We start from the raw sequence: 12,062 nt of genomic DNA, 5'->3' as shown, positions 1-12,062 counted from the left end.
TGGGGGGGTGTTATAAAGCCCCCGGCGGGCCCTCTCCCCTCCGTCAGAGAGGCTAAAACGTCCACAGGACACTCCGTCTATCCCTGTCTCTATTCTAGAACCACTCCTCTAGCATCAATGCACACCTCTTGACAACTATTCTGAGACACACTCTCCCCCCACACACACACACACCCATATGTCTCTACGACAGGCGGCTAGTGGAGGCAAGCAAAGCTGAGTTGATGTTTGACTGCCTGCGCGCCAACTCCAGATCGCTCGTAGATCAGAAACAGATCTGTCGGTGGATTCCTCTGTCGACTTTTTAAACTGTTTGTCTTCCAACTGATTGGCTCAGTGAGACAACGTTTAGGTCAGCCCAGCTAGCTGACTGCCAAAGGGAAATCACATTTTTTTTTTTTGCATCTGAAACAGTGCAAAAAAGATCACTTAGACTTTTAAAAGGTACAAGCTTTTTCAAGATTCACCCCAACAACTTTTTTCCCAAGAACATTTTCCGTTCCGAGGAGGGTCCAGTGAACGGCCAGCATGTGGGAGTTCCGGTCCATGGCGTTTTGGCGGGCGGTCTTCGCTGAGTTCTTCGGTACCATGTTCTTTGTGTTTTTCGGCATAGGCGCTGCACTGCGCTGGACCACTGGGCCTCACCACATCCTGCACGTAGCTCTGTGCTTCGGCTTGGCGGCTGCCACCATCATCCAGTCCATCGGCCACATCAGCGGTGGCCACATTAACCCGGCCGTCACTTTTGCCTATCTGGTAGGCTCCCAGATGTCCCTGTTCCGCGCTTTTTTCTACTGGGCTGCCCAATTTCTGGGGGCCGTGGCCGGGGCCGCCGTGCTCTATGGGGTCACCCCAAAAAACATGAGGGGCAACATGGCTCTCAACATGGTAAGACACCACTCACCCACATCTCAAAAAGCACTGGGCCTATTTCCTTTATTCCCTTCATGGTGCACTGCAAAATACCTGCACTATATAGGGAATAGGGTGCCATTTTGGACCCTTGTCAGCTCAAATAAGCAAAAAAATATTATATATATATATCTCAACAACAGTCAACAATGTTGATATGGTTTGATAATTGTTTGGTTTCGGTACGGTAGGCTTCTTGAATGTAATTGGGGATTTAGAAAGGGTAGAGATGAACAGGGATTAGGGAATCATCACGGAACCTTCTGGTAACTACAGTTGCTACTGTACAATGAGCTCAATCCAAGCAATCAGTGTTATGTAAAACTGAGGCTATAGCGATGAGGCCACTGAAAGCATTATTTTAAAAAAAAGAAGTGTTTTAAACAGTTTGGGTTGATTTGTGTTACATCTTTGATTGAGTCATTCCTGGCATGTCCTATTTACAAACCTAACTTGAAAACCACATCTAATTGCGCAAACAATATACACTTTCTTAGAAAGAGGACAGACTTATTTTACAAAATGACTTGTCCACAAAGGACCTCAAGTCTGATGCATATTTTTCTCCTCTGGCCATCTACAGCTGCAGCCTGGCATCAGCCTGGGCATGGGCACCACAGTGGAGGTGTTTCTGACCATGCAGCTGGTGATTTGTATCTTTGCCGTGACGGATGAGAGGAGGAACGGACGCATGGGCTCTGCTGCCCTGTCCATCGGCTTCGCTGTCACAGTCGGACACCTCATGGGGGTGAGCAACACACACAGACACAGACACACACACTCATAAACACACACAAACACACACACACACGGATAGGGGAACACACACGTGATCACCAAAAGGTACTCATAGTGGAATACACACACAAAAAAACGGCATTGTGTACAACAGAACTGCGTATTTCATTCTGAGCGCCCGGTTGTCCTTCTCTGCTGTAGATGTACTACACTGGTGCTGGAATGAACCCTGCTAGATCTTTCGCCCCTGCTGTGCTCTTCAGGAACTTTGTCAACCACTGGGTGAGAAACGCACAGTCATACACCATAATGCAGCATCTGAAATATTCGTATAATAGATCAAATCATCCACCATGTCAATGGTGGATTCTACGGTCTTATGGTATTTATGAGTATAGTTAATACCAAAACTACATCAGCGACAACAATACAAGTCGCTCGTGCCATATCTTCATGCTAACCTTGTGTGTTGTGTTGTGTTGTGTCAGGTGTACTGGGTGGGCCCCATGATAGGAGGTGCTATGGGCGCTCTTCTGTACGATTTCATGCTGTTTCCCCGCATGCGCGGTCTTTCTGAGCGCCTGGCCACACTGAAGGGCAGCCGACCCCCCGAGACGGAGACCCAGCAGGACGCCCGTGGGGAGCCCATCGAGCTCAAGACACAAGCCCTATAAGCTTGTCCCTATCTGGGGACAGGGATGAGGGACAGGCCCTGTGTCGACCAACCCCCGTGCTACCCCCAACCCGTCAACACACACACACTCACTCACACAGACTCACTAACTAACACACAGACACACACACTCACATTGAGACACACTGACTAAACATGCAGATTCAGACATGTATTTATACACAAACTGTACACACACATACACAGACAGGTTCACAACCTTCAACCTCAATATGCAACGAGACTTCTCTCCCTCCAACCTCACTCTGTATACTGAATTGGACATTGTGTTTGATAGAGGCGAACAGGGAGGGCCTGCTCCAACAGTCCCACTACCCCCCCCCCCCCTCCTCCTCCTCAGCTGCACCAGGTCTTCCCTTCACACATCCACATAGACACAAGGACCAGACCTGTCACAACAGAAGCATGTGGGTGAGGTGTAGGTGGGCACCCACTGGGCACAGACGTCAATTCCCACATTGGTTCCACGTCATTTCATTGAAATGACGTGGAAACAACGTTGATTCAACCAGTATTTGCCCAGTGGGGATGTAGGTATGGGTGGGGTAAGAGGTAAGGGCATGGGTGGGCTTTGGGCAGGTAAGGGTATAGGATAGAGGGTAGGGGTGTAGATGGGGTAAAGGGGTTGGGGTGAGGATAGAGGGGCAACAGGTTTTTAGTCGGATAGGGTTGTGTTAGATCAGTGAAGATGGGCATGCTTTTTCCTTATGCATCTGATTTATCGCTCTCAATTTTTTTCCAGTTGTTTTCTGCACTTCAGACACAAGACGTGGATGTATGATACCATTTGATTTTTACCAGGGTTTCATTTTTCAAATCACTTCAATTTATCTCTGTGTGCATGCGCGTGTGTGTGTGTGTGTGCGTGCGTGCGTGTGTGTGCGTGCGTGTGTGCGTGAGTATGGGTGCTTCTACAGTATGTATGTGTGTGTGTGTGTGTGTGTGTGCGTGCGTGCGTGCGTGCGTGCGTGCGTGTGTGTGTGTGTGTGAGTGTGGGTGCTTCTACAGTATGTGTGTGTGAGAGTGTGTGAGTGAGAGTGAGTGCCTGTTTGTGCGTGAGTGTTTTTGCCAGTGAGTGTGTGTCCATATGTGAATTCGTGTTTAATCGAGTTCGCAGAAACAGTACTTTTCATTTTGTTTTCTTTTCATGACCACTCTCCTGTTTGTATCATGATTATCTTTCATTACGTTATCAATTTTTAAGACATATAACTTATCCTCCCCTCACTGTGGTATTTGCTATGATATTCATTTTTACACAAACCATCTGCTTTTTTGTTCAGAAAAAAAAAAAATCCTTTCACTACAGAATGGCTGCGTAAGCTTTTCATGAAGTCTCCTTTTATGATTTGATCTTTAATGTCAGCATAAGGCAGTTTAAACAATATTTAAATGAAAATAAACCAAAAAAACTTGATACAAAATGTGTGTCATCGTGTTTTGTTAACTCCATTATACCAGTATGGCATTTAATGCCCTGTGTTGTGTTGGCTTGCAGTAAGTGGGAATGACCACAAGATGATGCTCCCCACATGTTTCTGGCTCCCCTTCCCCCCAATTTGAGAATGTTGAAAACAACAAAAAAAGTGTTTAACCTCGTCTGCCTTGATGTTCATTAGAACTCCACCGACCTGCTGTTGCGTGGTTGAACCAAGAACTATATGTGACCACTTGGTTAAAGCGACACAGTTCTGCCAAGGACACCCATACCAGAGCGGCCGCCGCAAAGCCCAAGCCGATTTGAAAGTTGCTGTAGCCCTGCTTGGGATATTTAGCCTATATTGGCTATTGGGTGAGACGCAGGGCCCGTTCTAGCTTGATAGGCCATATCAGGGTGGGAAATTGGACATGTAAATTGGGCCGAGTTGACGTTAGTAATGCATGACAAGGTACAAATCTGTCGTTCTGCCCCTGAACAGGCAGTTAACCCACTGTTCCTAGGCCGTCTTTGTAAATAAGAAGTTGTTCTTAACTGACTTGCCTAGTTAAATAAAGGTAAAAATGAAAAAAAAAAAAAAATAATGTAGGTTCTAGCTTATTGAGACGCATGAATGCATCGCACCAAAAGCATGATTTTGACGTCTGTTTTAAAACGAATTTCCTGCAATTCTATGTACTAACGATTTACGTTCACCACCTGGTCAATTTATTTGATGATTAGATCTATGCAAATAAATTAAATGAATGAATAGTTCACACCTCTGTTTTCTTTTATTCTGTAACAGGGTATATTGTAACCATGTGCTATTGTAACCAGCTTACGTTTAGAAGCACTCAAATAATTGAAAATAACACTCATAAAGATATGCTTGCCTATACACCTTAATAGTCCTACTCATCACGTATTATTATTACAAATGGAAGATGATCACTTCGCGCAACGGCGCTCGTTTAGTCAAGTTATATCAAAGCTGTGTTAATTTTTTTTCTCTTATTTTTCTTTCCTTAATTCTGTTTCCCCCCCCGGCTCTCCCTGTGTTCTATACTAGTCACAGACGTCGATTCAATGTCATTTCCTTGAAAGGACGTGGGAAACCACGTTGATTCAACCAGTGTGTGCCCTGTGGGAAGGAGCTAACTATAAACATGTCCAGACCATTATGAGAATACAACAATAGCAACATAGTTTCCCCCATGGGGACAGAGAGGAGTGAGCGATTGTTTTTAGCGCCTGCCGGCTACAGCTTCTCTGTGTCCCTCGAGTGTTTCTCTGGATCTGAAAGAGTGCATTTGTTCGATGCTGTTGGTGCTGTACCAACCAGGGCACCATCAGTAGGTGCATCTTGTTAGTCTGAACTGGCTTCCTCTCTGTCTCCTCTCAGTATTCAGCACTGATCAAAAACAGATGGTGTGTGTTTATTTAAGCCAGTTTCTGTGTCCCAATAAGTCTGTATGTGTGTGTGTGATGATGACTAAGTATGGCCATGAGACTATTCCAGTTGACTTTGTTCCAGCTCTCACCAGCCTCCTGTGTTTGAGCAATACTGTCTGTGTGCTGGAGTATGGAGGGTTAAGGCTGTAGGTGTTTCCCACATCGATAAGACAGCGTTTTACAACAGAATTATTTTCTGGTTGAATAAAGGGAAGAATCGAAGGAGTTGGTGTAGAAATGAAGTCTGGGTGTAATCCAAGTGTATGTCTTTCTTCACTTTGAATATTTTCTCGAAATGTCTTCTTCAAAACTGATACTCCCACCACCACCACACACACACTCAACACAGATGTCCAGCACAGATGGTAATGGTAAGCCACCCAAACACTCCAGACCTCCAGTGTCCACACACGAGCAAAAACATCATCTGTGAATTAACCAGAGGATGTAGACCAACACTTAATGCACCCGTCATGACATCTTGGTTTTCAAAAAAAAAAAAGTAATGACATTTTGTTTAATTACAAATGATTTTTATTATGCATATTTTCTTGTGGTTGTATGGCTTCATCATACATGTGAATAAGGTGGTTATGTGGACAGAGACTCCTGGAGCAGCTCTGTACCCTAAACTGCAGCCGGCCCAGAGACAATGGCACAACGCTGACTCTCACAATGGGGACTGACACTGAAGCTAACAAAAACACATTCATACACTGGCACACTCACGCGTACTCACTGCCTCACACACACAGTCAACTACTGAATCACCCCCCCTTCCCTGATAGACAACTATTGTATCGTTATAACATCACGTTACTATTCCAATACCAAATAGTACAGCCTACATTCGCCTGTATTGTTTTCTGCATCTGCTCATGTTAAAAAATACTGAGATAGTCAGTTACCCCAGCTGCTGCAGGTCTCTAATGACGATGAATATGGAAATAGATACTTTACTAAAATCTGCTTTGACGTGAATATCTTAGGGTAACAATGATATAAAAAGCATATGTTACAGTGTTGTCTACCTTATACATATTCATCCCATACTCAATTAGAATAATAATAATGGCATATTCAGTGAAATTGTGATTATCTCAATCTGCAATCATTTACTCACAAATATGGAGGGCATGGAAAATGGGAATAGAGCAGAGACGACAGAGAGTGCATAAACATTTTCCACTGGAGGTATGAATCTTGTAAAAATGGACATAGAACAAAATTCTGCAGTAGAGAATAGAATGTACAGAGGTGATAAGGCCACGTACAGAAAGGCATTCCTGAAGAATGTCCAGAAGAGGATGCTGCCCATATACAGTGCCTTCAGAAAGTATTCCCTTGGACTTTTCCCCACATTTTGTTGAGTTACAGCCTGAATTTAAAAAAGGATTCAATTGAGAATTTGTCACTGGCCTTACACACCATATGGGGATAATGTCAAACTTATGTTTTAAAATTTTTTCTCAGTTGAGTAGTGAAGTTCAAACACAGATTCAACCACAAACACCAGGGAGGTATTTTTTGAATATCCCTTTTAGCATGGTTAAGTTATTTATCACACTTTGTAAGATGTATAAATACATGCAGTCATTACAAAGATAACTCAGTTGCCGGAGAAGAAGGAAACCGCTCAGGGATTTCACCATGAGGTGAGTTTGTGATTATAGAGTTTGTGATCGGAGAAAACTGAGGATGGATCAACAACATTACAGTTACTCCACAATAGTACCCAATTGACAGAGTCAAAAGAAGGAAGCCTGTACAGAATAAAAAATATTCCAAAACATGCATCCTGTTTGCCAACAAGGCACTAAAGTAATACTGCAAAACATGTGTCAAAGCAATTCATTTTATGTCCTGAATACAAAGTGTTACGTTTGGGGCAAATCGAATACAACACATTGCTAAGTACCACTCTACATCTTTTCAAGCATAGTGGTGGCTGCATCATGTTATGGGTATGCTTGTAATCATTAAGGACTGGGGAGTTTTTCAGGATTTAAAAAAATGGAGCTAAGCATAGGCAAAATCCTGGTTCAGTCTGCGTTCCACCAGACATTGGGAGATTAATTCACCTTTCAGCAGGACAATAATTTAAGACACAAGGCCACATCTAAACTGGAGTTGCTCACCAAAAAGACAGTGAATGTTCCTGAGTGGCTGAGTTACAGTTTTGACTTCAATCTACTTGAAAAGATATGGCAAGACCTGAAAATGGATGTCTAGCAATGATCAACAACCAATTTGACAGAGCATGAAGACTTTTGAAAATAATAAAATGGTCAAATATTGTCCAATCCAGGTGTACAAAGCTTAGAGACTTACCCAGAAAGACTCACAGCTGCAATCGCTGCCAAAGGTGTTTCTACAAAGTATTGACTCAGGGATGTGAATACTTATGTAAATTAGATATTTTCTTTTCTTTTCAAAAAATGTGGCAAACTTTCTAAAAACACGTTTTCACTTTGTCATTATGAGGAGTTGTGTGTAGATGGGTGAGAAAGAAAAAATATTGAATAATTTTTAAATTCAGGCTGTAACACAACAAAATGTGGAATAAGAGCAGGGGTATGAGTACTTTCTGAAGGTACTGTAAATCTTACTAAATTACTAGAGGGGGCAATAAAATAGCATCTGAAATATATGTAAACAGAAAGCTGTGAGTGCTATTATGTGATACAATATCAGTACTTGTTGCATTTACAATGTGTCTAAGTCCCATTAACTGATATGCGCCAGTGTATGGCTGTGAATTCACAGAATTTTTTGAATGGAATGTTGGCATATTGGCAGCTAATTTGACAAATTTATAGAATCATTTCTCTAAACCTGGCTGGCTTGCTAGCTAACACAGTGCTGATAAATTCTTCACATTCATTGCTTTACACAATACCTTATCACAGCACTGGCAAACCATGGTTGACCATCTCCCTGACCCACATGGCTGACCTTTGGACCATCATAAGAAGGTTCATGTCCATTCTAGTATTCTAATTCTATCATCCTGCGTCTGTCTCACCTCGCTAATGAAATGTTCAGCAGTACTTCTGGAAGAGTGAGGCAGAGAATCTGGTGAAATATAATGGCTATCCAACCCATCTTCGCCCAACCTTCAAACCCCATCCACTGCATTAAAGGGCTGCTCAGAAAAGCCTTAGCTATTTGTATGCGATGGTGGGTGGTCTCTACGGGTAAGGACTGGAAGGTGGTAGGTTCTCAAATGATTAATTCTCCTCTTCTTGTGTTCTCATGTTCCATTGACTCCATCAGGTTTGGCATCGGACACAAGGAGAGCTCGTCAAACATTCATATAAACATTGGCGACAACAGCAATAGTAGTATAGTAACAACTACAATAAAAATAATGGATAATAACCCTAGTAGAAAACCAGGAAGAAATCTCAGTGTGTTTTGTTTTTCTTTGTTTTCACAAAGCCCTTTGGAATCTGACCCCACTCTCTCCTTGGTTGTCGGGAGTCTCGTCCTGATGATGTCACAGGTCATAGTGCAATAATCCTCTTTGTTCCAAGTCTGCATACGTTGTTGTCATGTGTCCCCCTCCGATTACCCTCACTCACCTCCATAGCCCAGCCCCCCCTCACTGCATACGGTCGGGGTGGTGGAGGGGATATTGGAGGTAGGCTGCAGGGGGGGCAGAGAGGCCAGCGAGGGGGTTGAGGGAGAGGTGGATGGGTGTGGGAGGGGTGGGGGGCAGACATGGTAGGGCCTGGTGTGGCGGGGGAGTAGCTGTAGCGGAGGTAGCTAGCGGAGGGCGAGGGGCGTAGGGGTAGTGCTCCAGGCCAGTGGAGGGGGTGGAGGTGTAGGGGGCATAGGCTGAGCTATAGTCCAGATACGGGGAGGAGAGGGAGGCCTGAGAGGGGCTGAGGTGGGACTGGAGCAACAGGCTGGGCTGGAGGAAGGCCTGGGGGTACACATACTGCTGGGCCAATCTGAAGAGACAGAGAACATTATAGATACAAGTGTACAGCATGCGGTTATACATTAGGAATGTATACACAGGCCTGAGGACACGCATACGGCTCAGCCATCGTGGAGAAAGAGGCACGTACACTAGAGTACCTATAGAGGATGTACCACACCACTGTAATTACAGGGGACACACAGTACCCAGTATGCCCAGTGAATGACTGACATATGGCATGGAACACTCAGCTTTCGAATAGTACTAGCTTTAGCATAGTATTACCCGAATACTGTATGTAAAGATTTACGTCAAGCACACACAATGTGTAGATCAGGATCCTTGTGAAATAATACAGTAGAATGTGAGATGGGCACGTGATCAAATGTCTCTGAATGTCAATCCCTTTCATCAGGGGGATTGTAACAACTGGGTTTTTATAATTGCCTATTTTAGTGGAGAGCTTTGTCTAATTACGTCCCTGGGAAGCAGAAAGTAACACCTGAGGGAAAAGGACTTCACCCCAATGCTCAATAGGTAGAGAGAAGAGACGACTCCAGAGGATATATAGAGGGTAGAATACAGGCAACAAAGAGAACGTAAAGGAGGGAAATGTAGGGGAATGAGGAGACTGCCAATAATAAAGGAGGGAGGAGGGGAGAGAGAGAGGCTCAGTTTGGATGGTAATGCTGTTTTACAAGAGAGGCTCAGTTTGGATGGTAATGCTGTTTTACAAGAGAGGCTCAGTTTGGATGGTAATGCTGTTTTACAAGAGAGGCTCAGTTTGGATGGTAATGCTGTTTTACAAGAGAGGCTCAGTTTGGATGGTAATGCTGTTTTACAAGAGAGGCTGTTTGGAATGCTGAGAGGCTCAGTTTGGATGGTATGCTGTTTTACAAGAGGCTGGTTTGGATGGTATGCTGTTTTACAAGAGATGGTATGCTCAAGAGAGGCTGTTTGGATGGTATGCTGTTTTTACAAGAGAGGCTCAGTTTGGATGGTATGCTGTTTTACAAGAGAGGCTCAGTTTGGATGGTATGCTGTTTTACAAGAGAGGCTCAGTTTGGATGGTATGCTGTTTTACAAGAGAGGCTCAGTTTGGATGGTATGCTGTTTTACAAGAGAGGCTCAGTTTGGATGGTATGCTGTTTTACAAGAGAGGCTCAGTTTGGATGGTATGCTGTTTTTGGCTCAGTTTGGATGGTATGCTGTTTTACAAGAGAGGCTCTGCTGTTTTACAAGAGAGTTTGGTATGCTGTTTTACAAGAGAGGCTCAGTTTGGATGGTATGCTGTTTTACAAGAGAGGCTCAGTTTGGATGGTAATGCTGTTTTACAAGAGAGGCTCAGTTTGGAAGATGGTATGCTGTTTTACAAGAGAGGCTCAGTTTGGATGGTATGCTGTTTTACAAGAGAGGCTCAGTTTGGATGGTATGCTGTTTTACAAGAGAGGCTCAGTTTGGATGGTATGCTGTTTTACAGGCTCAGTTTGGATGGTATGCTGTTTTACAAGAGAGGCTCAGTTTGGATGGTATGCTGTTTTACAGTTTGGATGGTATGCTGTTTTACAAGGAGGCTCAGTTTGGATGGTATGCTGTTTTACAGAGGCTCAGTTTGGAGTATGCTGTTTTACAGGCTCAGTTTGGATGGTATGAGAGGCTGTTTTATGCTGTTTTACAAGAGAGGCTCAGTTTGGATGGTATGCTGTTTTACAAGAGAGGCTCAGTTTGGATGGTATGCTGTTTTACAAGAGAGGCTCAGTTTGGATGGTATGCTGTTTTACAAGAGAGGCTCAGTTTGGATGGTATGCTGTTTTACAAGAGAGGCTCGGTTTGGATGGTATGCTGTTTTACAAGAGAGGCTCGGTTTGGATGGTATGCTGTTTTACAAGAGAGGCTCGGTTTGGATGGTATGCTGTTTTACAAGAGGGTTTGGATGGTATGCTGTTTTACAAGAGGCTCAGTTTGGATGGTATGCTGTTTTACAAGAGAGGCTCGGTTTGGATGGTATGCTGTTTTACAAGAGAGGCTCAGTTTGGATGGTATGCTGTTTTACAAGAGAGGCTGTTTGGATGGTATGCTGTTTTACAAGAGAGGCTCAGTTTGGATGGTATGCTGTTTTACAAGAGAGGCTCAGTTTGGATGGTATGCTGTTTTACAAGAGAGGCTCAGTTTGGATGGTAATGCTGTTTTACAAGAGAGGCTCAGTTTGGATGGTATGCTGTTTTACAAGAGAGGCTCAGTTTGGATGGTATGCTGAGAGGCTCAGTTTGGATGGTATGCTGTTTTACAAGAGAGGCTCAGTTTGGATGGTATGCTGTTTTACAAGAGAGGCTCAGTTTGGATGGTATGCTGTTTTACAAGAGAGGCTCAGTTTGGATGGTATGCTGTTTTGGCTCAGTTTGGATGGTATGCTGTTTTACAAGAGAGGCTCAGTTTGGATGGTAATGCTGTTTTACAAGAGTTTGGAGTAATGCTGTTTTACAAAAGTTTGATGGTAAGGCTGTTCAGTTTGGATGGTATGCTGTTTTACAAGAGAGGCTCAGTTTGGATGGTATGCTGTTTTACAAGAGAGGCTCAGTTTGGATGGTATGCTGTTTTACAAGAGAGGCTCAGTTTGGATGGTATGCTGTTTTACAAGAGAGGCTCAGTTTGGATGGTAATGCTGTTTTACAAGAGAGGCTCAGTTTGGATGGTATGCTGTTTTACAAGAGAGGCTCAGTTTGGATGGTATGCTGTTTTACAAGAGAGGCTCAGTTTGGATGGTATGCTGTTTTACAAGAGAGGCTCAGTTTGGATGGTATGCTGTTTTACAAGATGCTGTTTTACAAGAGAGGCTCAGTTTGGATGGTATGCTGTTTTACAAGAGAGGCTCAGTTTGGATGGTATGCTGTTTTGCTGTTTTACAAGAGAGGCTCGGT

The 12,062-nt window shown here is 43.7% G+C and overlaps 1 protein-coding gene and 1 pseudogene across 1 annotated transcript; one reads left to right on the top strand and one right to left on the bottom strand.

Moving 5' to 3' along the window:
* The first annotated feature begins 35 nt into the window (after positions 1 to 35).
* On the top strand, positions 36 to 3,780 carry LOC115131911 (lens fiber major intrinsic protein-like). Its single transcript, XM_029663996.2, has 4 exons — positions 36 to 888; positions 1,496 to 1,660; positions 1,852 to 1,932; positions 2,139 to 3,780. The coding sequence occupies exons 1-4, from the start codon at positions 529 to 531 to the stop codon at positions 2,322 to 2,324; spliced, it is 792 nt and encodes a 263-aa protein (XP_029519856.1). The 5' UTR covers positions 36 to 528; the 3' UTR covers positions 2,325 to 3,780.
* The window catches only part of LOC115132602 (RNA-binding protein 38-like), a 31,607-nt pseudogene continuing 22,556 nt past the window's right edge, over positions 3,012 to 12,062 (bottom strand).

The sequence above is a fragment of the Oncorhynchus nerka genome, linkage group LG7 (assembly GCF_034236695.1).
Source record: "Oncorhynchus nerka isolate Pitt River linkage group LG7, Oner_Uvic_2.0, whole genome shotgun sequence".
NCBI classification, from domain to species: Eukaryota; Metazoa; Chordata; class Actinopteri; order Salmoniformes; family Salmonidae; genus Oncorhynchus; species Oncorhynchus nerka.
The sequence above is the reverse complement of the archived record's forward strand: the minus strand, read 5'-3'. Positions and strand labels throughout refer to the sequence as shown.